The following is a 26,794-nucleotide window of genomic DNA, read 5'->3' as shown; positions in this document are numbered from 1 at the left end:
GGTTTTAAACCAATTTTAGCTGTTTTTGAATATGTCATTTTTGACATTTTGCCTTTACTATAGCCTTGCTTTTGGGTCATTTTGGACATGCCAAATTATCGTGTTTTTGGCCGTTTTTGGCAACTTTCTATGCTATGGCGTGTTTCTACACGCTATTTCATGCTATTCTAAGTCGTTTTCAGCTGTTTTTGGAACATGTCATTTTTTGACATTTTTGCCTTACTATAGCCTTGCTTTTTGGGTCATTTTTTGGACATGCCATATTATTGTGTTTTTGGCCGTTTTTTCAACTTTCTATGCTATGGCGTGTTTTGGCACGCTATTTAATGCGGTTTTAAACCAATTTTAGCTGTTTTTTGAACATGTCATTTTTTGACATTTTGCCTTTACTATAGCCTTGCTTTTGGGTCATTTTTCGACATGCCATATTATGGTGTTTTTGGCCGTTTTGCAACTTTCTATGCTATGGCGTGTTTTGTACGCTATTTAATGCGGTTTTAAACCATTTTAGCTGTTTTTGAATATGTCATTTTTGACATTTTTGCCTTACTATAGCCTTGCTTTTTGGGTCATTTTTTGGACATGCCATATTATTGTGTTTTTGGCCGTTTTTGCAACTTTCTATGCTATGGCGTGTTTTGGCACGCTATTTAATGCGGTTTTAAACCAATTTTAGCTGTTTTTGGAACATGTCATTTTTTGACATTTTTGCCTTACTATAGCCTTGCTTTTTGGGTGATTTTTCGACATGCCATATTATGGTGTTTTTGGCCGTTTTGCAACTTTCTATGCTATGGCGTGTTTCTACGCTTATTTAATGCGGTTTTAAACCATTTTAGCTGTTTTTGGAATATGTCATTTTTTGACATTTTTGCCTTACTATAGCCTTGCTTTTTGGGTCATTTTTTGGACATGCCATATTATGGTGTTTTTGGCCGTTTTTGGCAACTTTCTATGCTATGGCGTGTTTCTACACGCTATTTCATGCTATTCTAAGTCGTTTTCAGCTGTTTTTGGAACATGTCATTTTTTGACATTTTTGCCTTACTATAGCCTTGCTTTTTGGGTCATTTTTTGGTCATGCCATCTTATTGTGTTTTTGGCCGCTTTTGCAACTTTCTATGCTATGGCGTGTTTTGTACGCTTATTTAATGCGGTTTTAAACCAATTTTAGCTGTTTTTGGAACATGTCATTTTTTGACATTTTTGCCTTACTATAGCCTTGCTTTTTGGGTGATTTTTTCGACATGCCATATTATGGTGTTTTTGGCCGTTTTTGCAACTTTCTATGCTATGGCGTGTTTTGGCACGCTATTTAATGCGGTTTTAAACCATTTTTAGCTGTTTTTGGAATATGTCATTTTTTGACATTTTTGCCTTACTATAGCCTTGCTTTTTGGGTCATTTTTTGGACATGCCAAATTATCGTGTTTTTGGCCGTTTTTGCAACTTTCTATGCTATGGCGTGTTTTGGCACGCTATTTAATGCGGTTTTAAACCAATTTTAGCTGTTTTTGGAACATGTCATTTTTTTGACATTTTTGCCTTACTATAGCCTTGCTTTTTGGGTCATTTTTTGAACATGCCATATTATTGTGTTTTTGGCCGTTTTTGCAACTTTCTATGCTATGGCGTGTTTTGGCACGCTATTTAATGCGGTTTTAAACCAATTTTAGCTGTTTTTGGAACATGTCATTTTTTGACATTTTTGCCTTACTATAGCCTTGCTTTTTGGGTGATTTTTTCGACATGCCATATTATGGTGTTTTTGGCCGTTTTTGCAACTTTCTATGCTATGGCGTGTTTTGGCACGCTATTTAATGCGGTTTTAAACCATTTTTAGCTGTTTTTGGAATATGTCATTTTTTGACATTTTTGCCTTACTATAGCCTTGCTTTTTGGGTCATTTTTTGGACATGCCAAATTATCGTGTTTTTGGCCGTTTTTGGCAACTTTCTATGCTATGGCGTGTTTCTACACGCTATTTCATGCTATTCTAAGTCGTTTTCAGCTGTTTTTGGAACATGTCATTTTTTGACATTTTTGCCTTACTATAGCCTTGCTTTTTGGGTCATTTTTTCGACATGCCATATTATTGTGTTTTTGGCCGTTTTTGCAACTTTCTATGCTATGGCGTGTTTTGGCACGTTATTTAATGCGGTTTTAAACCAATTTTAGCTGTTTTTGGAACATGTCATTTTTTGACATTTTTGCCTTACTATAGCCTTGCTTTTTGGGTCATTTTTTGGACATGTCATATTATTGTGTTTTTGGCCGTTTTTGGCAACTTTCTATGCTATGGCGTGTTTTGGCACGTTATTTAATGCGGTCTTCAACTGTTTACAGCTGTTTTTGGAACATGTCATTTTTTGACATTTTTGCCTTACTATAGCCTTGCTTTTTGGGTCATTTTTTGGACATGCCATATTATTGTGTTTTTGGCCGTTTTTGCAACTTTCTATGCTATGGCGTGTTTTGGCACGCTATTTAATGCGGTTTTAAACCAATTTTAGCTGTTTTTGGAACATGTCATTTTTTGACATTTTTGCCTTACTATAGCCTTGCTTTTTGGGTGATTTTTTCGACATGCCATATTATGGTGTTTTTGGCCGTTTTTGCAACTTTCTATGCTATGGCGTGTTTTGGCACGCTATTTAATGCGGTTTTAAACCATTTTTAGCTGTTTTTGGAATATGTCATTTTTTGACATTTTTGCCTTACTATAGCCTTGCTTTTTGGGTCATTTTTTGGACATGCCAAATTATCGTGTTTTTGGCCGTTTTTGGCAACTTTCTATGCTATGGCGTGTTTCTACACGCTATTTCATGCTATTCTAAGTCGTTTTCAGCTGTTTTTGGAACATGTCATTTTTTGACATTTTTGCCTTACTATAGCCTTGCTTTTTGGGTCATTTTTTTGGACATGCCATATTATGGTGTTTTTGGCCGTTTTTGCAACTTTCTATGCTATGGCGTGTCTCGGCACGTTATTTAATGCAGTTTTAAACCAATTTTAGCTGTTTTTGGAACATGTCATTTTTTGACATTTTTGCCTTACTATAGCCTTGCTTTTTGGGTCATTTTTTGGACATGCCATATTATTGTAGTTTAGGCCGTTTTTTGCAACTTTCTATGCTATGGCGTGTTTCGGCACGCTATTTAATGCGGTTTTAAACCAATTTTAGCTGTTTTTGGAACATGTCATTTTTTGACATTTTTGCCTTACTATAGCCTTGCTTTTTGGGTCATTTTTTCGATGTGCCATATTATTGTGTTTTTGGCCGTTTTTGGCAACTTTCTATGCTATGGCGTGTCTCGGCAGGGTATTTAATGCGGTTTTCAACCATTTTTAGCTGTTTTTGGAACATGTCATTTTTTGACATTTTTGCCTTACTATAGCCTTGCTTTTTGGGTCATTTTTTGGACATGCCATATTATTGTATTTTAGGCCGTTTTTTGCAACTTTCTATGCTATGGCGTGTCTCAGCACGCTATTTAATGCGCTTTTCAACTGTTTTCAGCTGATTTTAGTCAACAAAAGAATTGAAAAAGTCATACTGTCCTCATCTGTCCCGAAACTACATAAAAATGACACAGAAAACCACACATTTGGATTTATTGATATTATATATATTTCCTTCTCATTCTATAAAAAATAGATGTTTGTGCCTGTTTGTTTTTACAAATTCATATATACTGCAGAACATTAAAAAAATTACAAAGACAAATGTAATCAATACAATAAAAGAGGTGGCAAAACATGGATTAACAGATGACACATTTTCATGATGAAAACACAGTATGTTGGTAAAAGAAAAATCACATCTTGTTCAAAAGGCACCAGTGTTTCGTTTGCGTAGATTTATGCATAGTGCAGTAAAAATACATCATGATGATTAGCACAAGTTGTTTATGAAGTAAACAATATGAAATATTTTGTAGTTTAAAATGTTGAAAGAAATGTAACAAATATTTTGGTGAAACATTTTTCAAATCCATCAATATCACTGAAGTTATTGTGAATAACATTTAAACACGTTACAGTATATTCTCCTTCACAGTGTCCTAACTTTTCTCACATCCTCCAAAAGGATTTCTGAAGTTTGCTGTCAAATGTCAGTCCTACCTTTCTGCTCTTGAACACCTTCAGTGATTGCCTGGTTGAGGTAGTAGAGGAGGATTAGTGTTGAGTGCAGGGCCTCCTACTGCGCTCAAGTTGTTCCTTCGTTCCGGATGAGCAGGAGGCAGGTAAAATTCGCTGTACGCGCTGTGTGTTAGGGTTGGTAGAGATATAGAAAAAGGTTCACTTGAGGTTGAGCTAATCTGTGAGGGGTTTGGCCCCGTTGACTTGGGAGTCATCCAAGTCTGAAGTGGTCAGGCGTTTGTGAAAAGCTGCAAGACAGGTGACAGGAAGCAAACGACAAACAGTTAAATTCGCTGTCTGCAACCAGTCAATGACATGGTGGATTCAGGACACTGTAGGGAAAAACAATATGATCATGAAAATGCAGTGATAGAATAACATCTCAAAATACATAAACATCTCGGTTAGCTGGTAAAAATGCCATTATGACCTGAATCACTAAAATCACAGTGAAGACAAAGAACTCATGCATCACCAAGCCATATTGTGGTGTTTTTGGCCGTTTTTTGCAACTTTCTATTCTATGGCGTGTTTTGGCACGTTATTTAACACTGTTTTAAGCTATTTTTGGAATGTGGCATTTTTTTTGACATTTTGCCTTACTATAGCCTTGCCTTCGGGTCATTTTTTCGAACGTTCCAAATCATTGTGTTTTTGGCTGTTTTTTCCACTTTCGATGCTATGGCGTGTCTCGGCACGCTATTTAATGCGGTTTCCAACTAATTTTAGCTATTTTAGGAACATGGCATTTTTAGACATTTTGCCTTACTTGCTTTTTGGGTCATTTTTTGGACATGCCATATTATGGTGTTTTTGGCCGTTTTTGCAACTTTCTATGCTATGGCGTGTCTCGGCAGGGTACTTAATGCGGTTTTAAACCATTTTTAGCTGTTTTTGGAACATGTCATTTTTTGACATTTTGCCTTACTATAGCCTTGCCTTTGGGTCATTTTTTCGGATGTTCCATATGATTGTGTTTTTGGCTGTTTTTGCAAGTTTCTATGCTAAAGCGTGTCTCAACACGCTATTTAATGTGATTTCCAACTAATTTTAGCTGTTTTTTGAACATGTCATTTTTTGACATTGTTGCCTTACTATAGCCTTGCTTTTTGGGTCATTTTTTCGACATGCCATATTGTGGTGTTTTTGGCCGTTTTTGGCAACTTTCTATGCTATGGCGTGTTTCTACACGCTATTTCATGCTATTCTAAGTCGTTTTCAGCTGTTTTTGGAACATGTCATTTTTTGACTTTTTGCCTTACTATAGCCTTGCTTTTTGGGTCATTTTTCGGACGTTCCATATTATTGTGTTTTTAGCCGTTATTGCAAGTTTCTATTCTATGGCCTTACTCGGCACGCTATTTAACGCTGTTTTAAGCTGTTTTAAGATATTTTTGGAATGTGGCATTTTTTGACATTTTGCCTTACTATAGCCTTGCTTTTTGGGTCATTTTTTGGACATGCCATATTATGGTGTTTTTGGCCGTTTTTGCAACTTTCTATGCTATGGCACGTTTTGGCACGTTATTTAATGCAGTTTTAAACCATTTTTAGCTGTTTTTGGAACATGGCATTTTTTGACATTTTTGCCTTACTATAGCCTTGCTTTTTGGGTCATTTTTTGGACATGCCATATTATGGTGTTTTTGGCTGTTTTTGCAAGTTTCTATTCTATGGCGTGATTCGGCACGCTATTTAACGCTGTTTTAAGCTGTTTTAAGCTGTTTTAAACTATTTTTGGAATGTGGCATTTTTTGACATTTTGCCTTACTATAGCCTTGCCTTTGGGTCTTTTTTCGGATGTTCCATATGATTGTGTTTTTGGCTGTTTTTGCAACTTTCTATGCTAAAGCGTGTCTCAAAATGCTATTTAATGTGGTTTGCAACTAATTTTAGCTATTTTAGGAACATGGCATTTTTTGACATTTTTGCCTTACTATAGCCTTGCTTTTTGGGTCATTTTTTGGACATGCCATATTATTGTGTTTTTGGCCGTTTTTGCAAGTTTCTATGCTATGGCGTGTTTTGGCACGTTATTTAGTGCGGTTTTAAACCATTTTTAGCTGTTTTTTGAACATGTCATTTTTTTGACATTTTTGCCTTACTATAGCCTTGCTTTTTGGGTCATTTTTTGGACATGTCATATTATTGTGTTTTTAGCCGTTATTGCAAGTTTCTATTCTATGGCCTTACTCGGCACGCTATTTAACGCTGTTTTAAGCTGTTTTAAGATATTTTTGGAATGTGGCATTTTTTGACATTTTGCCTTACTATAGCCTTGCTTTTTGGGTCATTTTTTGGACATGCCATATTATGGTGTTTTTGGCCGTTTTTGCAACTTTCTATGCTATGGCGTGTCTCGGCACGCTATTTAATGCGGTTTTAAACCATTTTTAGCTGTTTTTGGAATATGTCATTTTTTGACATTTTTGCCTTACTATAGCCTTGCTTTTTGGGTCATTTTTTGGACATGCCATATTATGGTGTTTTTGGCTGTTTTTGCAAGTTTCTATGCTATGGCGTGTCTCGGCAGGGTACTTAATGCGGTTTTAAACCATTTTTAGCTATTTTTTGAACATGGAATTTTTTGACATTTTGCCTTACTATAGCCTTGCCTTTGGGTCATTTTTTCGGACGTTCCATATCATTGTGTTTTTGGCTGTTTTTGCAAGTTTCTATTCTATGGCGTGATTCGGCACGCTATTTAACGCTGTTTTAAGCTGTTTTAAGCTATTTTTGGAATGTGGCATTTTTTGACATTCTGCCTTACTATAGCCTTGCCTTTGGGTCTTTTTTCGGATGTTCCATATGATTGTGTTTTTGGCTGTTTTTGCAAGTTTCTATGCTAAAGCGTGTCTCAAAATGCTATTTAATGTGGTTTGCAACTAATTTTAGCTATTTTAGGAACATGTCATTTTTTGACATTTTTGCCTTACTATAGCCTTGCTTTTTGGGTCATTTTTTGGACATGCCATATTATGGTGTTTTTGGCCGTTTTTGCAACTTTCTATGCTATGGCGTGTCTCGGTACGTTATTTAATGCGGTTTTAAACCAATTTTAGCTGTTTTTGGAATATGTCATTTTTTGACATTTTTGCCTTACTATAGCCTTGCTTTTTGGGTCATTTTTTGGACATGCCATATTGTGGTGTTTTTGGCCGTTTTTGGCAACTTTCTATGCTATGGCGTGTTTCTACACGCTATTTCATGCTATTCTAAGTCGTTTTCAGCTGTTTTTGGAACATGTCATTTTTTTGACTTTTTGCCTTACTATAGCCTTGCCTTTGGGTCATTTTTTCAGACGTTCCATATCATTGTGTTTTTGGCTGTTTTTGCAAGTTTCTATTCTATGGCGTGATTCGGCACGCTATTTAACGCTGTTTTAAGCTGTTTTAAGCTATTTTTGGAATGTGGCATTTTTTGACATTTTTGCCTTACTATAGCCTTGCTTTTTGGGTCATTTTTTGGACATGCCATATTATGGTGTTTTTGGCTGTTTTTGCAAGTTTCTATGCTATGGCGTGTCTCGGCAGGGTACTTAATGCGGTTTTAAACCATTTTTAGCTATTTTTTGAACATGGAATTTTTTGACATTTTGCCTTACTATAGCCTTGCCTTTGGGTCTTTTTTCGGATGTTCCATATGATTGTGTTTTTGGCTGTTTTTGCAAGTTTCTATTCTATGGCGTGATTCGGCACGCCATTTAATGCTGTTTTAAGCTGTTTTAAGCTATTTTTGGAATGTGGCATTTTTTGACATTTTTGCCTTACTATAGCCTTGCTTTTTGGGTCATTTTTTGGACATGCCATATTATGGTGTTTTTGGCTGTTTTTGCAAGTTTCTATGCTATGGCGTGTCTCGGCAGGGTACTTAATGCGGTTTTAAACCATTTTTAGCTATTTTTTGAACATGGAATTTTTTGACATTTTGCCTTACTATAGCCTTGCCTTTGGGTCTTTTTTCGGATGTTCCATATGATTGTGTTTTTGGCTGTTTTTGCAAGTTTCTATGCTAAAGCGTGTCTCAAAATGCTATTTAATGTGGTTTGCAACTAATTTTAGCTATTTTTGGAATGTGGCATTTTTTGACATTTTGCCTTACTATAGCCTTGCCTTCGGGTCATTTTTTTGAACGTTCCAAATCATTGTGTTTTTGGCTGTTTTTGCAACTTTCGATGTTATGGCGTGTCTCGGCATGCTATTTAATGCGGTTTCCAACTAATTTTAGCTATTTTTGGAACATAGCATTGTTAGACATTTTGCCTTACTATAGCCTTGCTTTTTGGGTCATTTTTTGGACATGTCATATTATGGTGTTTTTGGTTGTTTTTGCAACTTTCTATGCTATGGCGTGTCTCGGCAGGGTACTTAATGCGGTTTTAAACCATTTTTAGCTGTTTTTGGAACATGGCATTTTTTGACATTTTGCCTTACTATAGCCTTGCTTTTTGGGTCATTTTTTGGACATGCCATATTATGGTGTTTTTGGCCGTTTTTGCAACTTTCTATGCTATGGCGTGTCTCGGCACGCTATTCAATGCGGTTTTAAACCATTTTTAGCTGTTTTTGGAATATGTCATTTTTTGACATTTTTGCCTTACTATAGCCTTGCTTTTTGGGTCATTTTTTCGAACGTTCCAAATCATTGTGTTTTTGGCTGTTTTTGCAAGTTTCTATTCTATGGCGTGATTCGGCACGCCATTTAATGCTGTTTTAAGCTGTTTTAAGCTATTTTTGGAATGTGGCATTTTTTGACATTTTGCCTTACTATAGCCTTGCCTTCGGGTCATTTTTTCGAACGTTCCAAATCATTTTGTTTTTGGCTGTTTTTTCCACTTTCGATGTTATGGCGTGATTCAGCACGCTATTTAATGCTGTTTTAAGCTGTTTTCAGCTATTTTTGGAACATGGCATTTTTTGACATTTTGCCTTACTATAGCCTTGCTTTTTGGATCATTTTTCGGACGTTCCATGTGATTGTATTTTTGGCTGTTGTTGCAACTTTCTATGCTATAGCGTGTCTCGGCACGCTATTTAATGCGGTTTCCAACTAATTTTAGCTATTTTTGGAACATGGCATTTTTAGACATTTTGCCTTACTTTTTGGATCATTTTTCGGACGTTCCATATTATTGTGTTTTTAGCCGTTATTGCAAGTTTCTATTCTATGGCCTTACTCGGCACGCTATTTAATGCTGTTTTAGGCTGTTTTCAGCTATTTTTGGAACATAGCTTTTTTGACATTTTGCCTTACTATAGCCTTGCCTTTGGGTCATTTTTTCGAACGTTCCAAATCATTGTGTTTTTGGCTGTTTTTGCAAGTTTCTATTCTATGGCGTGATTCGGCACGCCATTTAATGCTGTTTTAAGCTGTTTTAAACTATTTTTGGAATGTGGCATTTTTTGACATTTTGCCTTACTATAGCCTTGCCTTTGGGTCATTTTTTCGAACGTTCCAAATCATTGTGTTTTTGGCTGTTTTTCCCACTTTCTATGTTATGGCGTTACTTGGCACACTATTTAATGCTGTTTTAAGCTGTTATCAGCAACTTTTGGAACATGGCTTTTTTTGACATTTTTGCCTTACTATAGCCTTGCCTTTGGGTCATTTTTTCAGACGTTCCGTATTATTGTGTTTTGGGCCTTTCTTTCAACTTTCTATGCTATGGCGTCACTCGGCACGCTATTTAATGAGGTTTTCAACCATTTTAGCTATTTTTGAATGTGGCATTTTTGACATTTTGCCTTACTATAGCCTTGCCTTCGGGTCATTTTTTCGGACGTTCCATATCATTGTGTTTTTGGCTGTTTTTGCAAGTTTCTATTCTGTGGCGTGATTCAGCACGCTATTTAATGCTGTTTTAACCTGTTTTAAGCTATTTTTGGAATGTGGCATTTTGTGACATTTTGCCTTACTATAGCCTTGCTTTTTGGGTCATTTTTTGGACATGCCATATTATGGTGTTTTTGGCCGTTTTTGCAACTTTCTATGCTATGGCACGTTTTGGCACGTTATTTAATGCAGTTTTAAACCATTTTTAGCTGTTTTTGGAACATGGCATTTTTTGACATTTTTGCCTTACTATAGCCTTGCTTTTTGGGTCATTTTTTGGACATGCCATATTATGGTGTTTTTGGCTGTTTTTGCAAGTTTCTATGCTATGGCGTGTCTCGGCAGAGTACTTAATGCGGTTTTAAACCATTTTTAGCTATTTTTGGAACATGTCATTTTTTTGACTTTTTGCCTTACTATAGCCTTGCCTTTGGGTCATTTTTCGGACGCCCATATCATTGTGTTTTTGGCTGTTTTTGCAAGTTTCTATTCTATGGCGTGATTCGCACGCTATTTATTTAACGCTGTTTTAAGCTGTTTTAAGCTATTTTTGGAATGTGGCATTTTTTGACATTTTGCCTTACTATAGCCTTGCCTTCGGGTCATTTTTTTGAACGTTCCAAATCATTGTGTTTTTGGCTGTTTTTTCCACTTTCGATGTTATGGCGTGTCTCAGCATGCTATTTAATGCGGTTTCCAACTAATTTTAGCTATTTTTGGAACATAGCATTGTTAGACATTTTGCCTTACTATGGCCTTGCTTTTTGGGTCATTTTTTGGACATGCCATATTATGGTGTTTTTGGCCGTTTTTGCAACTTTCTATGCTATGGCACGTTTTGGCACATTATTTAATGCAGTTTTAAACCATTTTTAGCTGTTTTTGGAACATGGCATTTTTTGACATTTTTGCCTTACTATAGCCTTGCTTTTTGGGTCATTTTTTGGACATGTCATATTATGGTGTTTTTGGTTGTTTTTGCAACTTTCTATGCTATGGCGTGTCTCGGCACGCTATTTAATGCGGTTTTAAACCATTTTTAGCTGTTTTTGGAACATGGCATTTTTTGACATTTTGCCTTACTATAGCCTTGCTTTTGGGTCATTTTTTCGGACGTTCCATATCATTGTGTTTTTGGCTGTTTTTGCAAGTTTCCATGCTAAAGCGTGTCTCAGCACGCTATTTAATGTGGTTTCCAACTAATTTTAGCTATTTTTGGAACATGGCATTTTTCGACATTTTGCCTTACTATAGCCTTGCCTTTGGGTCATTTTTTCGAACGTTCCAAATCATTGTGTTTTTGGCTGTTTTTTCCACTTTCGATGTTATGGCGTGTCTCGGCATGCTATTTAATGCGGTTTCCAACTAATTTTAGCTATTTTTGGAACATAGCATTGTTAGACATTTTGCCTTACTATAGCCTTGCTTTTTGGGTCATTTTTTGGACATGCCATATTATGGTGTTTTTGGCCGTTTTTGCAACTTTCTATGCTATGGCACGTTTTGGCACATTATTTAATGTAGTTTTAAACCATTTTTAGCTGTTTTTGGAACATGGCATTTTTTGACATTTTTGCCTTACTATAGCCTTGCTTTTTGGGTCATTTTTTGGACATGTCATATTATGGTGTTTTTGGTTGTTTTTGCAACTTTCGATGTTATGGCGTGTCTCGGCATGCTATTTAATGCGGTTTCCAACTAATTTTAGCTATTTTTGGAACATAGCATTGTTAGACATTTTGCCTTACTATAGCCTTGCTTTTTGGGTCATTTTTTGGACATGCCATATTATGGTGTTTTTGGCCGTTTTTGCAACTTTCTATGCTATGGCACGCTTTTGGCACATTATTTAATGTAGTTTTAAACCATTTTTAGCTGTTTTTGGAACATGGCATTTTTTGACATTTTTGCCTTACTATAGCCTTGCTTTTTGGGTCATTTTTTGGACATGTCATATTATGGTGTTTTTGGTTGTTTTTGCAACTTTCTATGCTATGGCGTGTCTCGGCACGCTATTTAATGCGGTTTTAAACCATTTTTAGCTGTTTTTGGAACATGGCATTTTTAGACATTTTGCCTTACTATAGCCTTGCTTTTTGGGTCATTTTTTGGACATGCCATATTATGGTGTTTTGGCCGTTTTTGCAACTTTCTATGCTATGGCGTGTCTCGGCAGGGTACCTAATGCGGTTTTAAACCATTTTTAGCTGTTTTTGGAACATGGCATTTTTTGACATTTTTGCCTTACTATAGCCTTGCTTTTTGGGTCATTTTTTGGATATGCCATATTATGGTGTTTTTGGCCGTTTTTGCAACTTTCTATGCTATGGCGTGTCTCGGCAGAGTACTTAATGCGGTTTTAAACCATTTTAGCTGTTTTTTGGAACATGGCATTTTTGACATTTTGCCTTACTATAGCCTTGCCTTCGGGTCATTTTTTCGAACGTTCCAAATCATTTTGTTTTTGGCTGTTTTTTCCACTTTCGATGTTATGGCGTGATTCAGCACGCTATTTAATGCTGTTTTCAGCTGTTTTCAGCTATTTTTGGAACATGGCATTTTTTGACATTTTGCCTTACTATAGCCTTGCTTTTTGGATCATTTTTCGGACGTTCCATATGATTGTATTTTTGGCTGTTGTTGCAACTTTCTATGCTATAGCGTGTCTCGGCACGCTATTTAATGCGGTTTCCAACTAATTTTAGCTATTTTTGGAACATGGCATTTTTAGACATTTTGCCTTACTATAGCCTTGCTTTTTGGATCATTTTTCGGACGTTCCATATTATTGTGTTTTTAGCCGTTATTGCAAGTTTCTATTCTATGGCCTTACTCGCACGCTTATTTAATGCTGTTTTAGGCTGTTTTCAGCTATTTTTGGAACATAGCTTTTTTGACATTTTGCCTTACTATAGCCTTGCCTTTGGGTCATTTTTTCGAACGTTCCAAATCATTGTGTTTTTGGCTGTTTTTGCAAGTTTCTATTCTATGGCGTGATTCGGCACGCCATTTAATGCTGTTTTAAGCTGTTTTAAACTATTTTTGGAATGTGGCATTTTTTGACATTTTGCCTTACTATAGCCTTGCCTTTGGGTCATTTTTTCGGACGTTCCATATCATTGTGTTTTTGGCTGTTTTTGCAAGTTTCCATGCTAAAGCGTGTCTCAGCACGCTATTTAATGTGGTTTCCAACTAATTTTAGCTATTTTTGGAACATGGCATTTTTTGACATTTTGCCTTACTATAGCCTTGCCTTTGGGTCATTTTTTCGAACGTTCCAAATCATTGTGTTTTTGGCTGTTTTTCCCACTTTCTATGTTATGGCGTTACTTGGCACACTATTTAATGCTGTTTTAAGCTGTTATCAGCAACTTTTGGAACATGGCTTTTTTTGACATTTTTGCCTTACTATAGCCTTGCCTTTGGGTCATTTTTTCAGACGTTCCGTATTATTGTGTTTTGGGCCTTTCTTTCAACTTTCTATGCTATGGCGCCACTCGGCACGCTATTTAATGAGGTTTTCAACCATTTTTAGCTATTTTTGGAATGTGGCATTTTTTGACATTTTGCCTTACTATAGCCTTGCCTTCGGGTCATTTTTTCGGACGTTCCATATCATTGTGTTTTTGGCTGTTTTTGCAAGTTTCTATTCTGTGGCGTGATTCAGCACGCTATTTAATGCTGTTTTAACCTGTTTTAAGCTATTTTTGGAATGTGGCATTTTGTGACATTTTGCCTTACTATAGCCTTGCTTTTTGGGTCATTTTTTGGACATGCCATATTATGGTGTTTTTGGCCGTTTTTGCAACTTTCTATGCTATGGCACGTTTTGGCACGTTATTTAATGCAGTTTTAAACCATTTTTAGCTGTTTTTGGAACATGGCATTTTTTGACATTTTTGCCTTACTATAGCCTTGCTTTTTGGGTCATTTTTTGGACATGCCATATTATGGTGTTTTTGGCTGTTTTTGCAAGTTTCTATGCTATGGCGTGTCTCGGCAGAGTACTTAATGCGGTTTTAAACCATTTTTAGCTATTTTTGGAACATGTCATTTTTTTGACTTTTTGCCTTACTATAGCCTTGCCTTTGGGTCATTTTTTCGGACGTTCCATATCATTGTGTTTTTGGCTGTTTTTGCAAGTTTCTATTCTATGGCGTGATTCGGCACGCTATTTAACGCTGTTTTAAGCTGTTTTAAGCTATTTTTGGAATGTGGCATTTTTTGACATTTTGCCTTACTATAGCCTTGCCTTCGGGTCATTTTTTTGAACGTTCCAAATCATTGTGTTTTTGGCTGTTTTTTCCACTTTCGATGTTATGGCGTGTCTCAGCATGCTATTTAATGCGGTTTCCAACTAATTTTAGCTATTTTTGGAACATAGCATTGTTAGACATTTTGCCTTACTATAGCCTTGCTTTTTGGGTCATTTTTTGGACATGCCATATTATGGTGTTTTTGGCCGTTTTTGCAACTTTCTATGCTATGGCACGTTTTGGCACATTATTTAATGCAGTTTTAAACCATTTTTAGCTGTTTTTGGAACATGGCATTTTTTGACATTTTTGCCTTACTATAGCCTTGCTTTTTGGGTCATTTTTTGGACATGTCATATTATGGTGTTTTTGGTTGTTTTTGCAACTTTCTATGCTATGGCGTGTCTCGGCACGCTATTTAATGCGGTTTTAAACCATTTTTAGCTGTTTTTGGAACATGGCATTTTTAGACATTTTGCCTTACTATAGCCTTGCTTTTTGGGTCATTTTTTGGACATGTCATATTATGGTGTTTTTGGTTGTTTTTGCAACTTTCTATGCTATGGCGTGTCTCAGCAGAGTATTTAATGTGGTTTCAAACCATTTTAGCTATTTTTGGAACATGGCATTTTTTGACATTTTGCCTTACTATAGCCTTGCCTTCGGGTCATTTTTTCGAACGTTCCAAATCATTTTGTTTTTGGCTGTTTTTTCCACTTTCGATGTTATGGCGTGATTCAGCACGCTATTTAATGCTGTTTTCAGCTGTTTTCAGCTATTTTTGGAACATGGCATTTTTTGACATTTTGCCTTACTATAGCCTTGCTTTTTGGATCATTTTTCGGACGTTCCATATGATTGTATTTTTGGCTGTTGTTGCAACTTTCTATGCTATAGCGTGTCTCGGCACGCTATTTAATGCGGTTTCCAACTAATTTTAGCTATTTTTGGAACATGGCATTTTTAGACATTTTGCCTTACTATAGCCTTGCTTTTTGGATCATTTTTCGGACGTTCCATATTATTGTGTTTTTAGCCGTTATTGCAAGTTTCTATTCTATGGCCTTACTCGGCACGCTATTTAATGCTGTTTTAGGCTGTTTTCAGCTATTTTTGGAACATAGCTTTTTTGACATTTTGCCTTACTATAGCCTTGCCTTTGGGTCATTTTTTCGAACGTTCCAAATCATTGTGTTTTTGGCTGTTTTTGCAAGTTTCTATTCTATGGCGTGATTCGGCACGCCATTTAATGCTGTTTTAAGCTGTTTTAAACTATTTTTGGAATGTGGCATTTTTTGACATTTTGCCTTACTATAGCCTTGCCTTTGGGTCATTTTTTCGGACGTTCCATATCATTGTGTTTTTGGCTGTTTTTGCAAGTTTCCATGCTAAAGCGTGTCTCAGCACGCTATTTAATGTGGTTTCCAACTAATTTTAGCTATTTTTGGAACATGGCATTTTTTGACATTTTGCCTTACTATAGCCTTGCCTTTGGGTCATTTTTTCGAACGTTCCAAATCATTGTGTTTTTGGCTGTTTTTCCCACTTTCTATGTTATGGCGTTACTTGGCACACTATTTAATGCTGTTTTAAGCTGTTATCAGCAACTTTTGGAACATGGCTTTTTTTGACATTTTTGCCTTACTATAGCCTTGCCTTTGGGTCATTTTTTCAGACGTTCCGTATTATTGTGTTTTGGGCCTTTCTTTCAACTTTCTATGCTATGGCGTCACTCGGCACGCTATTTAATGAGGTTTTCAACCATTTTTAGCTATTTTTGGAATGTGGCATTTTTTGACATTTTGCCTTACTATAGCCTTGCCTTCGGGTCATTTTTTCGGACGTTCCATATCATTGTGTTTTTGGCTGTTTTTGCAAGTTTCTATTCTGTGGCGTGATTCAGCACGCTATTTAATGCTGTTTTAACCTGTTTTAAGCTATTTTTGGAATGTGGCATTTTGTGACATTTTGCCTTACTATAGCCTTGCTTTTTGGGTCATTTTTTGGACATGCCATATTATGGTGTTTTTGGCCGTTTTTGCAACTTTCTATGCTATGGCACGTTTTGGCACGTTATTTAATGCAGTTTTAAACCATTTTTAGCTGTTTTTGGAACATGGCATTTTTTGACATTTTTGCCTTACTATAGCCTTGCTTTTTGGGTCATTTTTTGGACATGCCATATTATGGTGTTTTTGGCTGTTTTTGCAAGTTTCTATGCTATGGCGTGTCTCGGCAGAGTACTTAATGCGGTTTTAAACCATTTTTAGCTATTTTTGGAACATGTCATTTTTTTGACTTTTTGCCTTACTATAGCCTTGCCTTTGGGTCATTTTTTCGGACGTTCCATATCATTGTGTTTTTGGCTGTTTTTGCAAGTTTCTATTCTATGGCGTGATTCGGCACGCTATTTAACGCTGTTTTAAGCTGTTTTAAGCTATTTTTGGAATGTGGCATTTTTTGACATTTTGCCTTACTATAGCCTTGCCTTCGGGTCATTTTTTTGAACGTTCCAAATCATTGTGTTTTTGGCTGTTTTTTCCACTTTCGATGTTATGGCGTGTCTCGGCATGCTATTTAATGCGGTTTCCAACTAATTTTAGCTATTTTTGGAACATAGCATTGTTAGACATTTTGCCTTACTATAGCCTTGCTTTTTGGGTCATTTTTTGGACATGCCATATTATGGTGTTTTTGGCCGTTTTTGCAACTTTCTATGCTATGGCACGTTTTGGCACATTATTTAATGCAGTTTTAAACCATTTTTAGCTGTTTTTGGAACATGGCATTTTTTGACATTTTTGCCTTACTATAGCCTTGCTTTTTGGGTCATTTTTTGGACATGTCATATTATGGTGTTTTTGGTTGTTTTTGCAACTTTCTATGCTATGGCGTGTCTCGCACGCTATTTAATGCGGTTTTAAACTATTTTTAGCTGTTTTTGGAACATGGCATTTTTAGACATTTTGCCTTACTATAGCCTTGCTTTTTGGGTCATTTTTTGGACATGCCATATTATGGTGTTTTGGCCGTTTTTGCAACTTTCTATGCTATGGCGTGTCTCGGCAGGGTACCTAATGCGGTTTTAAACCATTTTTAGCTGTTTTTGGAACATGGCATTTTTTGACATTTTTGCCTTACTATAGCCTTGCTTTTTGGGTCATTTTTTGGATATGCCATATTATGGTGTTTTTGGCCGTTTTTGCAACTTTCTATGCTATGGCGTGTCTCGGCAGAGTACTTAATGCGGTTTTAAACCATTTTTAGCTGTTTTTGGAACATGGCATTTTTTGACATTTTGCCTTACTATAGCCTTGCCTTCGGGTCATTTTTTCGAACGTTCCAAATCATTTTGTTTTTGGCTGTTTTTTCCACTTTCGATGTTATGGCGTGATTCAGCACGCTATTTAATGCTGTTTTCAGCTGTTTTCAGCTATTTTTGGAACATGGCATTTTTTGACATTTTGCCTTACTATAGCCTTGCTTTTTGGATCATTTTTCGGACGTTCCATATGATTGTATTTTTGGCTGTTGTTGCAACTTTCTATGCTATAGCGTGTCTCGGCACGCTATTTAATGCGGTTTCCAACTAATTTTAGCTATTTTTGGAACATGGCATTTTTAGACATTTTGCCTTACTATAGCCTTGCTTTTTGGATCATTTTTCGGACGTTCCATATTATTGTGTTTTTAGCCGTTATTGCAAGTTTCTATTCTATGGCCTTACTCGGCACGCTATTTAATGCTGTTTTAGGCTGTTTTCAGCTATTTTTGGAACATAGCTTTTTTGACATTTTGCCTTACTATAGCCTTGCCTTTGGGTCATTTTTTCGAACGTTCCAAATCATTGTGTTTTTGGCTGTTTTTGCAAGTTTCTATTCTATGGCGTGATTCGGCACGCCATTTAATGCTGTTTTAAGCTGTTTTAAACTATTTTTGGAATGTGGCATTTTTTGACATTTTGCCTTACTATAGCCTTGCCTTTGGGTCATTTTTTCGGACGTTCCATATCATTGTGTTTTTGGCTGTTTTTGCAAGTTTCCATGCTAAAGCGTGTCTCAGCACGCTATTTAATGTGGTTTCCAACTAATTTTAGCTATTTTTGGAACATGGCATTTTTTGACATTTTGCCTTACTATAGCCTTGCCTTTGGGTCATTTTTTCGAACGTTCCAAATCATTGTGTTTTTGGCTGTTTTTCCCACTTTCTATGTTATGGCGTTACTTGGCACACTATTTAATGCTGTTTTAAGCTGTTATCAGCAACTTTTGGAACATGGCTTTTTTTGACATTTTTGCCTTACTATAGCCTTGCCTTTGGGTCATTTTTTCAGACGTTCCGTATTATTGTGTTTTGGGCCTTTCTTTCAACTTTCTATGCTATGGCGTCACTCGGCACGCTATTTAATGAGGTTTTCAACCATTTTTAGCTATTTTTGGAATATGGCATTTTTTGACATTTTGCCTTACTATAGCCTTGCTTTTTTGGGTCATTTTTTCGGACGTTCCATATTATTGTGTTTTTGGTCGTTGTTGCAAGTTTCTATTCTATGGTGTTACTCGGCACGCTATTTAATGCCATTTTAAGTTGTTTTCAGCTGTTTTTGGAACATGGCATTTTTTGACATTTTGTCTTACTTGCTTTTGGGTCATTTTTTCGAACATTCCATATCACTGTGTTTTTGGCCGTTTTTGCAACTTTCTATTCTATGGCATGTTTCGGCACGCTATTTAATGCTGTTTTAAGCTGTTTTTGGAACATGTCATTTTTGGACACTTTGCTTTACTTTTTGGGTCATGTTTTTGACATGCAATATTGTGGTGTTATGGGCCGTTTTTGCAACTTTATGTGTTATGTCGTGTTTAGATACATTAGTTAATGCTGTTTTCAGCTGTTTTCGGGACATGTCATTTTTTGACATTTTTACCATACTATAGCCTTCTTTTTTCTTGGGCAAATTTTTGATATGCTATATTATTGTATTTTTGGCCATTTTTGCAACTTTCTATGCTATTGCGTGTCCGGGCATGTTATTTAATGCGGTTTCCAGCTGTTTTAGGGACTCAAATTTTACAATTTTAGCCATACTAGCCTTGGTGTTTTTAGTGTTTTCAGACGATTTTTCGACATGCTATATTATGGTGTTTTTTCCAGTTTTTGCAAAATTCTATGCCATGGCACGCTATTTGATGCAGTTTCCAGCTGGTTTTGGGACATGTCAAATTTTGACATTTGTCGCCATACTATTGCCTTGGTGTTTTTGACATGCTATCTTATGGTGTTTTTGGTAGTTTTTGCAAAATGATATGCCATGGTGTGTCTTGGCATGCTATTTTATGTCCAAAATGCCATAAAAAGTCATATGATACCATGATGTCCATAAGACCGTAAAAAACTCATGGTGTAGTGTGTCATCCAATACAGCACAAAAAAGTCATAGCATAATATGCCGTCCAAAATAACACAAAAAAGTCATACTTTTGTATGTAGTTCAAAATAGCACAAAAGTCATACTGTAGCATGTCGTCCAAAATAGCGAACAAAAATTCATACTATAGCATGTTGTTCAAAAAGACATAAAAAAGTCATAATAAAGTAAATCACAGTCCAACATGAGGGAGTACTATACTGCCTTTGATCATTAATTGATAGACTCCAATGTAAGAAGTACTTCAGTGAATAGCGCGTACTGTTCCTGCCAACGCAGTCAGGAATAATTGTGATAACTTTATTGTATATTAACACTCGTGTTAAACAGCCACAGATATGTTTTGGACACTATAATTCTTGGCGGTAAATCAGACACAAAAAGCCACAGAAAAGTACGCTCCTCTCACACTGTGCCAAACATCAGTAAGCAGCTTAGCAAAGTGCTACAAGTGATTTTGGCTCCGAGCCACTGGCAGTGATACAGACAGACACACTTGCAGAGAACTGATGGAAAGTTTGAGCTCCGGGTGTCGAAATACTGAACGGAGAAGTGACAGTGTTTTCAGACAGAAATCCATCGTGTGTAATTATGTATATCACAACTTAAGCTTTATAATGATGTGCTGTGCTTTGGAATTAGCTGTAACCTGGATTTTCTTTTTAGCCGCCATTGTGCAGACCTGAGGTGCGCATTTGAAAGTATCGGTACACGTTTTCTAATCATCTGGCGATGCAGGAAACCATGACAACCATCAACACAGCTGATAGATAAGCTGTCAGAGCGCAGCGCCTGTAGCTTTTAAATACTCACTCAGTGTGTCGGATCTCGGCGAGCTGCTACGGAGAGTGCCGGAGCCTTTCATGGAGGAGGAAAGAGCAGCCAGTCTCAGGCTCCTGGAGGTGGCGTCCAGCTTCTCGTCCTGGAAGACAAGAAGACACAAGAGCTGTTAAAGGCTGAAGGTCTGCAGCGGCACTGTGAGACCGTCATGCACATTTACACACCTGAAAGAAATGTGCCTCTGCTTTGTTTTCAGTAGATGGAAGTCAGAAACTTAAGTCCAACACATTTACCATCATGAAAGGAGGAGAGACGTCACAGGAAAAAACTGTAGTTTGTCCACTGAGTTTATCGTGAAAGACAGTTGGTTTGAGTTTGTTAGATAACTGATGATAGACGCGCTAAGAATGAAGTTTAAGCTGTTATAATAACAATAAATATTAATTAACAGGACTACAGTTCTGTTTTTTTATTCACATGAGAAGTTGTATTGTAGAGAAACCTTGCAGTTCACTCAGTTTGTGGAAATATTTGTCAAAGGATATTTAAATAGCCAACGTCACGAGGAGTCACACAAATCACTGAGTCACCCACATGTAATTTCTTTATTCCTGACTGAAACTGACAAAATTAAATATGAATAAATAAATGCCTCAATTAATAAATGAAAATGCCAAAAATGAATATATGTAATTGCCCATTTATTTTTCCATTTTATTTATTAATTTATTTATTTTCATATGTATTTGCTTATTAATTTATGTATTATTTTCCTCTTTATTTGAACTCCCATTTTACAAATGTATTTATTCTTTTATTTATTTATTTATCTATGTATCATTTTACAATAGGCGGAAAGTTGAAACCCCCGTGACACACAGACCAGCCCCCCTCATTTGCCTGTGGAGGCAAATAGGGAAACTAACACATTAAAAAATGCATAAATAATAACAAAAATAAATTTAATCAATTTAAAAAAGTATGTCAAATGGAAAATAAAATGGGGATTAAATTAAGTAGAAAATAATACATACATGAATAAGCAAATAAATATGAAAATGAATAAACTGCTAAATAAAATGGGAAATGAAATGTATTTACTTATTAGGAAATTGTATTTTTTTAACCTTGCAACCTCATATGTTTTTGTACACATTTCTATTTTGTTATTTGGGTTTTAATGTTCTTAATTTTGGTTTTGTCATTCGTGGGCAGGGGAGCGCTGCATGGGTGTCATTTATTTTATTCTGTAAACATTTTTACTTGTGAAACGCTTTGTGCTTGAGCTTGAAAAGTCCTGCATAAATAAAGATTACTATTATTATTTTTATTTATTTATTTGTTTATTTTTAGCTAATTTTTAACTAATTTTTGGGCCATGTCTTGTTTGCCTGATGATACCTTCTCCCCGTGTTTTTTTAAGAAATTAAACCAAACTGCTCAGGTTTCAAAGGGTTAAAGTGGAGACTGCAGACTATTTTTTTGATTTATGTTTTGATAATTTAGTCTGTGAGGGAAATATAAATCAGGCAAAAGTGAAAAAATGCTTGTTGCAATTTCTCTTCGTCTGAGGTGACGCCTTCGAATTGTTAATTTTTGTCTGAAAAACAGCTGAAAGATATTTAACCCTTTAAGGCCCCCTCTAATATTACAAACACTTGTATCGCTCTGCACACAAAATGTACTTTAAATCTTTTCACTTTCTACTTTCAATTAGTTAATTTTTTTTCTAATCATAAATATCAAATGAATCGGTTCCAAATATCGGTTATTGGTCTCATTAACTTAATTAAAGGTATCGTATCTGCCCTGAAAAACCAACATTGGTCGAGCTTTTACTCTCTCTGTCTGTCCATGTGTTGGTGAAAGACAGAGGATCTGGCCACACCGTTTGGTCCCATAAAATTCACAATTTAAAAGCAGTAACCAAACAGTGTGAGTGTCTCTGTGTGAGGTTTGTCTCACAGTTACACACTTTACGGCGCACACCGGCGACACAAAAACAAATTCAAAGCCCCTTTAAATGCCAGTAGTGGGCCAGATTCGGCTTGTTTGAGCATCCCAGGAGCTCGACAGAGTGATAAAATATTCTGTTTGGGACGTGAGTGATTTGAGTCCCTCTATGCGGCGTTTGCGGCCATGTGTGTGATAAAAGCTGTTTTTGCAGATGTTTATTTGCCTGTAAACATGCAGCCACGAGCGTCCGGGCCTCAACACATATCTCTTAATATTTTTTGATTGTGTTGAAAGGCCTGCCGAGTCACTGCTGCCTCTTGAAGGTAGAAACATATTACAGATTTCTTTTATCATGTGTTTATAGATTATTAACATTACAGATATCCTGTAACGACGGCCAACAAATAATCCCGTCTGAACGCGGCTTTACACACTGCTGTTGTGAGCCGCCGTTCAGAGCGAAGGCTGTTTGTTGTTGTTGACTCTGATTGAGATGGAAGTCTTGTAAGGACGATCCATCCATCCGTTTTCCTTAAACAAACCCCGGGTGGGCAGCAGCTATTAAGCTAATGCAATCGCCACTTATCACTCAGCACGGGACTCATTTGGCAAACCGACGGGGTAATCTGGCAGATTAAAACTATTTAAAAAGTGACTGTACGGCTGTTTAGGGGAAGCTGCAAACTGCTGATGGCAATCAGCTGTCAACAATGACGTCTTGATGGTTCCCCTGAAAGCTTCGAAGATGACTGCAGCAATTAACAAACACGCTTATAACTCAGGTTTAGTTTGAACGTACGTTTGTGCCAGCTTGTCCCTCTCTGTCCACCCGTGATGCATTACCAGCATCAGGAATTATTCATTTATTCATACAAGTTGCAAATGAGGTGCGCTGCACACATCGGCACTGATGTGGGCGAGCTCGACTCAGAAATGGCTCTCATGTCAGGCGATGCTCGTCCAAACGGCTGCTGTTTGAACAAAGCGCCGCAATTAGTGACTGAAATAGAAAAAAAGTGTGGGCTGTTGTTTGGTAGTGCGGCTCTTGTAGGGCATTAGAGAGCTCATTTTTCTAGACGACTGGACTCTGTGTGTGTGTGTGTCTGTGTGTGTGTGTGTGTGTGTGTGCAGTACTCTGTACTCCTGGATCCTGCGTTTGGACTCGTCCAGTTGGTGCTGCAGGTCCCAGACGATCTCTTTGTATTTGGTGTAGCGCTGCTCGACCAGCTCCCTCTGCCGCTGAGACTCCTGTTGGCACAAAACGAAGGCTGCGTCACTGTAACCAGCCAGACGAAACGCCCGCCTAGAAATAACTTTTTACCTCATATTGGCTGAAACTATATTGGAGCTGGGCATTTTGAGTAACTTAACACACTCGTATTAATTGTGAAGTGCTGGAATGTAAATCAGCCGACAACCAACAAGCGCAATTTGAAATCTATTTATTGAACGCTTCAATTAGCATTTTAAACAATAAATTTAAAGTAAATATAAGAAAAATCAGCGAACGCTCTGTCGCTGCCGTTAATGTTACAGGTCAAACACAGTCTCCTGACCGTCTCCTGAGTCGCTCTCTAAGTCAGTTAACCCTTTGAAACCTGAGCAAATTGTTTTTTATTTCTTTTAAAAATATTGTGTGCAGGCAACAAGTAACGAAAAGAAATGACATGAAAACAAGCAAATAAATGGAAGAAAAAGGAGTGAAAAAACAAACAAGAACAATGCCTTGAAAAAGCGCTGAAAATAATTTAAAAAAGTCTTCATTTTAAGTATTTTATTTTTTCTGTAAAATTATCTAAATACAAAATTATTATAGATATAAATATAATTGTCTTGTCACTGTTACCTATTTTTTGATTATTTTCAATTAATTCTGCCCTTTAAAAAAAGTGGGTAAACTTGCAGCTTTACATTCAAATTGGAAAAGATTTAAATGAAATAAAATGGTAAGAAAAAATTAAATAGTAAAAAAAAAATCTTAAAAAGTCATGTTTACATGTAGGAGGAGCGTCAGCAAGAACTCCATATATTGAACCAATAACGACTCCGACTACGAATAACCGTAAGTATATCTGTGAATAAAAACATAAAGACACGGCTGTCAATCACTCTATAAACTGCAGTAAAAGTAGGCAGCGCTGATTATATATGAATATATTATATATTATATATGTTTTAGAGTGCTGCTAAGATGTAGGATGAGAAAGTTTTCAAACTGAGTCAAAAACAATCAAACTGTAACAGAGCTCCTAAATTTAAAGCCGAACAGCAGCAACAGGAACTCGAAGCTCTCTGTTAATCCACACCTGCTTTGTTTTTCACAGCCACACAGCTGGAAGTGAACTCACATCATCCCTCTGGGCTGAGGAGGTGCTGACAGACGAGCTAACACCACATCAACTGTTTGGATATCGTTAAAGCGCCGAAGCGCAGAAAGTGACGGTCTGCAGTGACCACACCATTTTATTATGTTAAATGTTTACATATAGTTGATAAGTAGGGAGATATTTTAGAAATATTTTACTATGAAACTATTTGAATGCCATCTATATGATTTTGTGCCATTTTCATCTTTCATTTTTTGATAATTGTGTGTGTGTTGATGCATATGTCCTAAATGTAGTCCAGATTGTGTATTTGAGTGTAATCAGTGAATTTGCAGCTCAGCTCCTACAATAAGTCTAAAATACACTGTGGAAACTAAATAGTTACATTCAGACTGTTCAGGTCAAAAAATGCTCCATTGAAACCCATTCAAACTGACATTTTTGATCCCACAGCCATCAGAGCAGAAAAACAGGACTTGTATTATTTCTGGGTGTCATTCTGGGCTTTTGACTCTGAATTTGTCATTTTGACTATTTTCCACCTGATGAGGTCATTTTGACCATATTTGGCATATGGAGGAAATACATGCTATTTCCACTAGGTGACCTGTCACAATCAATGTAGCTGCTGATCACTGACATATCCCAGACTGTGATCATCAAAAAATAATTATCTACTTAGCATTTAGAAAATTATACATTTTTGTGTTTTTTTTTTCATCTAAAACATAGTGGTATCAGGACAAAAGCCTGTCATTTAAAGGGTTAAATGAAAACTAACGAATATTTGATATTAGATTAAGACTGATGTTGGTTTAAAAAAACCAAACATTTTATTTATTTATTATTGCCTATTTCTTTATTTTTATCTTTGTATTTATAGGCTTTATCCTACCTCTGGTGTTTCCTCAGTTCCTGATTTTTGGTTTTTTTTTTTGTTTTTATTTTTTTTATTTATTTATGTGTGTGTGAATTTGGTTTTATTGTTGCACAGTCAAATGTTATTCTATTTTGTACAATTAAATAAACTATATTCTAAAATCCTCTGGCTTCAGTCATTATCATGATGCTCTTCAAACTGGCAGCACAATCAGATTAAATATTGTGTTAAACATCCATTAATACGGAAAAAAATACTGCTATATTATTTGTTGCCGTATGGTCCAGCCCTGGCTTTAACACTAACTGATGACAGTAAGAGGACATTATTTAGTGGTTTTCTGCATGATATTCATTTGATGTGTTTTAATGTTTTCATTTTTTAACGCACCTTATTTAGAAAAAAATGAGTCTTTAAATGGACCCACCTCCAAATCTTTGAAGTTCTCCATCAGACACTGTTTGTCAGGAATCGACTCCAAGTGATCCAGAGCGACTCTCGTGTTCTGAAGAAAACACACATGAACACATAAAAACTGTTCATTTAAATGGCATTTTTAGTTTCTTGGTTTGTCTGACACTGATATTTAGTCATTTAACTCAAACTATTTAAATCTGTAACAACTACAAACATGACTCACTGTAAAACCATTTAACTGAGCTCTCGATGATGACGTCAAAATGCTGCTGCTGTGTTTGAACTGTTTGTTATGAGTGGTAAACTGCGAAACTGAATTGCCCATCTGGGATCAATAAAATTGTCTAAATTCTGAATCTGATCTGCATTTGTGCTAAAATCATAAAAAAATGCATAAAAAATATAAATAAATAAATTTTAAAAATTCAAAAATAATGCATCTAAAATGTGACCAAGAAGTTTAAAAAAAAGAGTAAAGACCCCCAACATCATATAGTAATAATTATCATTTAACGGATGAGCACGACAGTGCAACAACTAAATATCAAATGGAGAAATGTCCACAGATAAATACTTTGGCTGCATCCCAATTCCCTTAATTGCCTCCCTGTTTCACTCTAAGATGAAGGAGAAGGAGAAGCGGGGAAGAAACAATCGATGAAACACACATTTAGTAAAATCGCTCCCGGTCCTGGGTCACCTGAAGGGATGATTACTGGCGGCGGCTGCACAGCTGGATCAGCTGTCCGTGGGCTCTAACTGCTCTGTGGCGGCT

General features: G+C 36.4%; 1 protein-coding gene across 3 annotated transcripts in view; it reads right to left on the bottom strand.

The window, feature by feature from the left end:
* Positions 1 to 3,601: 3,601 nt before the first annotated feature.
* cep128 (centrosomal protein 128) overlaps positions 3,602 to 26,794 on the bottom strand; it is an 80,238-nt gene continuing 57,045 nt past the window's right edge. For 2 of the 3 annotated variants that reach the window (XM_042504011.2, XM_042504012.2), the window contains exons 22-25: positions 26,030 to 26,107; positions 23,530 to 23,643; positions 20,473 to 20,581; positions 3,602 to 4,391 (exon numbers count right to left, since the gene is read on the bottom strand). In XM_042504011.2, coding sequence (XP_042359945.2) covers positions 4,318 to 4,391; positions 20,473 to 20,581; positions 23,530 to 23,643; positions 26,030 to 26,107 — 375 coding nt within the window. In that variant the 3' untranslated portion in view covers positions 3,602 to 4,317. The remainder of the gene's footprint in view (positions 4,392 to 20,472; positions 20,582 to 23,529; positions 23,644 to 26,029; positions 26,108 to 26,794) is intronic. The other variant, XR_006106646.2, reaches the window with a different exon arrangement.

This window comes from Plectropomus leopardus, chromosome 16 (assembly GCF_026936395.1).
Source record: "Plectropomus leopardus strain MGB_pleo_1.0 chromosome 16, ASM2693639v1, whole genome shotgun sequence".
NCBI lineage: Eukaryota > Metazoa > Chordata > Actinopteri > Perciformes > Serranidae > Plectropomus > Plectropomus leopardus.
The sequence above is the reverse complement of the archived record's forward strand: the minus strand, read 5'-3'. Positions and strand labels throughout refer to the sequence as shown.